This window comes from Amblyomma maculatum, chromosome 7, assembly GCF_055883805.1.
Source record: "Amblyomma maculatum isolate TAMU_Amacu chromosome 7, ASM5588380v1, whole genome shotgun sequence".
In the NCBI taxonomy this organism is placed as follows: domain Eukaryota; kingdom Metazoa; phylum Arthropoda; class Arachnida; order Ixodida; family Ixodidae; genus Amblyomma; species Amblyomma maculatum.
In genome coordinates this window covers 92,146,123-92,152,122 of record NC_139350.1, presented here as the reverse complement: position 1 = coordinate 92,152,122, position 6,000 = coordinate 92,146,123, and the positions used below count along the sequence as shown (strand labels likewise).

The 6,000-nt window shown below is 47.4% G+C and overlaps 1 protein-coding gene across 1 annotated transcript in view; it reads right to left on the bottom strand.

Moving 5' to 3' along the window:
- LOC146183956 (microtubule-associated serine/threonine-protein kinase 3-like) overlaps positions 1-6,000 on the bottom strand; it is a 57,717-nt gene that overhangs the window by 31,481 nt on the left and 20,236 nt on the right. Inside the window, exons 4-5 of the mRNA XM_084608447.1 lie at positions 3,844-4,005; positions 2,193-2,284 (exon numbers count right to left, since the gene is read on the bottom strand). Of these exons, the coding sequence (XP_084464573.1) occupies positions 2,193-2,284; positions 3,844-4,005 (254 nt within the window). The remainder of the gene's footprint in view (positions 1-2,192; positions 2,285-3,843; positions 4,006-6,000) is intronic.

Genomic DNA, 6,000 nt, shown 5'->3' with positions numbered 1-6,000 from the left:
CCAGTGGTCGAACAGGAGCAGTAGCGTTGTATTCTATTGGCAGAGGAGGCGCACTTTTGGGGTCCCGAGAGCAGCCGCGAGCAGTCCTCGGTGCTCTGTCGCCAGCGACGGAGTACAGGGAGAACGGAGGAATCACGTGACCTTTTTGATGTCACTTCTGGTTATTCCCCCGGAGCCCGGGCCCCGGGCAGGAAGGTCACGCCTGACTTTACGCGTTCCCCCTCACTACGCTGAGCAGCGTGAACGCGAGCGCGGGAAAAGTTTAATCACATGACGCCTGACGTCACGTGCTCCCCCTCGCTACGCTGCTCTCCGAGCAGTGTGGATGTTTCATTGGGGAGACGAGAACGCGCGTCGCCCAGTTCCCTCGCCCACTGCTCTAGCTGCTCGTTGCTCTTGCTCCTGCTCGCCCAATGGAAACCAGTATTGGTGGGACTCGGGTGCCGCTCGACGGATCTTTGGCCGCATCGACGCCCGCTCCCCAGGAAAGAAGTGCCGCTGAGCGAAGGAGGACGGCGTTGAAGGACGAAGAAGCCTGTTTATTTGCATCTTTCACGAATCAATCCAGAACACCGATGCCGGAACCCACACAGAGTATTATAAGGTTCGTATTCCCTAGGCTTCTTTGGTGACAGGCGGGCCCGTAGTTAAGGGAGTGTCCTGTTCACTTCAATACCGCGCCCTTGCACACACTCGCACTCCTGATAGTACGCTCCACCCCCCCCCCCCCTCCCGCAAGGGTTCAGACTTGCCACTAAGGAGGAAGCTGTTGTGGCTATGAAAATGATGGCACAAGAAGCGCCCAGTGTCTGCAGGTGGCTCGTGTTCAGTGTGCACATCTACAACAAATGAGCCGATGCACGCTGTCGGCAAGAGGAGGGAGGTAAGTAGCCGAAAACGATCCCTTTGCCCCTCCGTTCAGCAATTCCCTCTGGGTTGCCGAACGCGGTCTCAGCCATGGAAGAGAGGTCGTCATTGTTAGCAAAAACGTCTTACAGCGACCAGGAAACCATGAAAAGCCTTCTTCCGCAACGTTGCTGTGACGTGCCTATGTAGGCTGTTTTCGATTAATCCCGCCGCATGTCGTAATTGGATATGTGAAATGAATTGGGAAAGCGAAAGACCGGGGAAATTTAGTTGACGGTAGTTTTTGGTTCGTTTCCATTTCTAAAATTTATTTCTTAGCAACTCCTGTTCTAGTGCACCGACTGCTGTAATTTTTGTTGATTCAGTGTCTGCGTTACATAAAGCAGTCATCTAAAGAATAGCGGACAAGTGTTGCAGGACCGGTTCAAGACCGTATAAAAGGGAAAATGGCGAAAGCCACTTTGCTGGACTGTTTTCATTTACTACATCATCATTGTTATCGTGTCGTTCTTGGGGTTTAACGTCCCAAATCGAGTCAGGGTATGGGAGATGTCTTCGCGGAGGGCTCCGGAAATTTCGACCACCTGGAGTTCTTTAATATGCACTGAAATCGCACAGCACACGGGGGCCTTGCTTTTCGCCGAAATGAAAATTTGCCGCTGCAGCCGGAATTTGATCCCGGTTACTTGGGCACAGCAGTCGACCGCCCTAAACACTGCACCTCTGCGGTGGGGCTCATTGTCAACACTGCAACACTGTCATCATTACTGATTCTCTTTGCCTCTGTGGCGCTTCTGGGGTATGCAAATGCTTTACACAATAGAAAACGATGCATTTTTGCGGACAAAACTGCTTCAAACTTTTTCCATCATTTCTTCTAAACTTTAGACGTCTGCACCGAAAATTACCTCATTGTGTCCACTGGAGGTGATTTTCAGTGTAACTTGGCTATTGAAGCCCACCTTCAGAAACTACCAATGTGGCGCAGTTCATTGCGAAATCAGCTGCAGGGAACAAGCGCTTCTAGACTTGTTTTTTTGCTCATACAACAAGACTCTTTCCGTGGAAATAGCGTTTCTATGGTCCGCATGTGGTAACCTCCCGATGAGAGCCAACTCCGATTAGTTATCAGTCTACGCAGAAGGTTATATCGCATTCGCCAGATCAGCTCCTTGGAAAAGTTACTAAAAAAAACTTCGATGAGTATCAAGCAACTCCGACGAGCATGAAAGCATCAAGTGTTGTGTACCCTTCTCGTGTTAGTTTGTGCGTGCGCAGTATACCTTGAAGATAGGCCGAGTAACCCCGTTGCTGAATCCACTCACCCGAAGCCACCGGAACCAAGAATCTTTATACTCTCGAAGTCGCGCATCTTTGGAATAAAAGCCCAGAATGGAGGCTGTGGAAGAACAGATACCTGGAGATAAAAAATATCGACGGGTGTAGCTGTGGAGTCTAGAAATGTATTACACACATTTTAGCAAAGAATCTAATTATGCAAGCAAATTATGAAGAAGCGTAAGCACTCTTGACGCCAGAACAAATATATGTAGCGGCTTATAAAGCAGATACGATTTCATCGACTGAGTTTAAGAAAAAAGCATAAAAGCAGGTAAATTTGTGGGTCATACCTTTCCAAGTAGTATAACTACATTGCATTTCTTGGCGCCTCTGCATTTCGCATAGAGAAGCGCGCGTGATTCTGGCAAGCTCACGGCTGATTTTTCTATGAACTATGCTTAGAAACGAATGCGCTATTTTCATAACCCCCCACCTTGTTTTGATACAACGTTTATAACTTTTTTGGCAAGCAGGACAAAACCATCAACCAGAAGTGCTAGAAATTTGTTTGGCAGAAATAGTTTGTGAAGGTTCTCTCCTCTCATTTTACGAACGTTTCCAACACCTGTATTTCTCTTTTCTGAGCACATTTCACAGCACCTAGCCCACTATAGGTTTGACTTGGCAATACGTTTTACACAAGGAGGCAGAGAAGTGAAGCCTCTCAGTAGACATCCTACCCACGAATGCATTGAATGATGATACAAATGGAAGCAGAGGCTGATATATTTATATGATGTCAATAGGAACATTATTACAGCCGAAACAGCCAAATCCAGTGAAGGTTGTTGCAATTTTCTCAGCCTTAGGCTATTTGTCGGATGAAAGGATATTCAGTAAGAGAGGGAGAAACGAATGTGACGCATGGGATGTTTTGCAAGTGGGGAATATCTGTCAAAATGATGGCCATGCAACTTTGGTAGTAAATTTTGCCTGTTTATATGTGATTAGTATTTTGCGTGCACTTTTCGATACGCCGATACGTGCCCCGCTAAAATGCGTGCCGTGGCAGTGTACGCTGCCGCACGCCTTGCTTCCTGCGTTCGTCGTTTTAGCAGACCCACAGGCGCGCAGTATCTAGTCTCTATTCTCTAGTATGCGTCAGACTTATCCCGCCTCCATTTTGGTGCGGCTCAATCAATGGCGCGTTTTGCCTTTCACTTTTTCCTACTCGCTCCAGCAAAAAGAAAAAAAGGGTTTTCTTCACCGACCACCAAAAACCATCCAGGTTGTCTGCAGCTGTTGCCTGAAATGATGAACGTATTAGAAGAAACACGTCCGGCTGCGTAAGGAACATTCAATAGCCCATGTGAAGTAAATTAATATAATATTGGCACTGTGTGCTTGTATGCGTTGTTGTCTGCTTAGAAAGCAACTCCTTGGCATTTGCCCAGCTGTTTTCGAAGCTTTACTCTTTGTGAATAAGTTGAGAATAAGCTAGATTTCATTTAAGCATGCCGTTTGCAAGACTACGAAAAAAAGTCACTTTTTTATCAGTTGCCGATATTTTTATTGCTGAACTACGCCCTTGATCCATCGGTTACACCGCGCGCCAATTGACACTTGCTCCTCTTCGGAAACATGGAAACCAATTTTTCCGGAATTGATCCATTCAGGGAGCGCTCACCGACGTACCTTATCGTGCTTCTTGACGAGTTCCTCCCCGACGCCGACCCAGTCGGTGACGGGCACATCGCTCAGCTTTTCTAGTGAGCTGGCCACTTCGCCCACAATGATGATAAGCTTGCGGAGAGTTAGTGCCAGTGGCTTCGCCGTCTCAGGTTCCCGTTTGAAGCACTGCGATACAGAAGAAATTTCGGTGTTATAACAACGTGCGGCCTTCTTATTACGGCAAAACCCGCGGCAACTAGAGGGACCCTAAACAGTTATGTCTGTAAGGCGAGACCGATCAGTTACCGTCAGTTAACTGCTAGTATGCAATTTTCACCAAAAACAGCGCGTTTTACGCAAGACAAATTGCGTAAAAGCGAAGTAAATGTGGCGCCATCGCTCACTGATTTGTAAAACTGAGACGTGATGTGTCACTGGGCTCTGCACAGCAGAAGGCAATTTCATGGTAGAACTACCTAAGAGGCAACGCGAAGAGCTCAGCCAAAAGTGCAAATGTCTTATGACAGGAACAGCGAAAAACGTTTCGGCAAGATTACGAGTGCATTGCCTGCAGGCGGAAGACTCAAGATGGGCAGAGCGTACTCCGATTTTTTTTTCGCTTACAACCTACTGGAAGTAATTCACGATGGTTGCGATTGCAGCGACCGCATCAAAGTCAACAACAGGGTCATTTGAGGACATACTGCATTGTTAAGCAACAAACAAGCGATAATATGATGCGTTGCACGCTGTACGATGAGTGATGCACGAGCAGGATTTCACTCAGATGTGGTGTTTAAAGAAAGTCATTAAAGACCTACTGCTGCTCGCATACATTTGAGGATCCCTTGAAGCTCACGTGTACGGCCGCCTGGAGACTTAGCAAGAACGCTTGGAGCGCGTGATCTGGATGGGCATTACTTCCGTCCAGCGCTTGCCGCTGGATCCGAGGCAATGCTGCACGAGTGACCTTATGATGATGTCAAACCCATTGGTCAGCGCGAAACGCCGCTAATATTTGTCCAGGTCACGAGCTCGAGCTTTGTAGTTAAGAGTGCAGGCGGTGGTACACTTCTCGGCAGCTCACAACGCATGCGAAGGTCAGGCGCTCGAGTTGTCGTTGCTATGTGTGAGCGCGATCAACAGTTCGCTCTGTATTCCGCAGCTCTCGCAATCATTTACGCAGTTATATCGCATTCGCGGAGTCTGTACCTTACACTTGTGTCGCTGATAGAGTAACTCGATGGGCCAGCTCCTTCCAGCCGCCGTTGAAACTGCGCCCACACATCGAGGTTACATACTTGCTGCTAAACGCAGACGCAGGTCATCCAGCAGAGAGCCTCTGCTTTTAGAAAAAGGGCAGCTGAGGAGGTCTGCATGCCTTCCACCTTGTCGCCTTGTTGCAGTTTCGGCCTTGGACAATTTCCAATTTGCACAACGTTCCCTGCCGTGGCCTTCTGATTCCTCCAAGAGCTTCATGGTAGACTCTTCCTGGTTTTTAGCTGATTTTTCATCAGATGGTTTGCAGTGAAGTGCTTTGGTATTTAGTGGGAAATGATGCTACTTTCTCGGGTAAACAGATATTGATATAGTTCGCAAGACGTAACCTATTCGTCTTGCTCAGTTTGGAATTTTCCCAGTGTCAATTTTAAACTCTCCTCACACAGATTTACCGTCGCTTGCTTCTTGAAACTTTGGAAACAGTTGATGCAGATTTTATCAGGTTATATCGGTCAGGCAAATATTTCAAAAATCAGAGTAGGCTCTCCCTTCTTCTTTGTTTACTGGTAGCGCCAGTATTCTGAACGTGTCGGAAAAAAAAAACGAATATTCTCCTCAAAAAGCGGACAAAAGCTCGATGTCTCTGAGTTGGATTGAATGCAAATTGTAAAGGCAAAGGAAACAGTTAAATGTGGTTTAGCTTATGGTTAATCCTCCTGGAGTTACGCGAGAGCAATCTGCATGGCTGCGCTTAGGTTCGGCTGGAAAGTAAAGGCATGCCTTTTGCACTTAGCAATTTACAGTATGTTTGAGCTTAATTTATGCCACATGGAAATCACTTCACCAAAGAGCACCCCTTGCCTCTCGTCGTTGACCATTTTCATTCGGGGGTAGAACACTTCTAGTGATATAACATCGTCTCTACGTCGAACTCCGGTGCCCCCCATGCACCGTCACAAT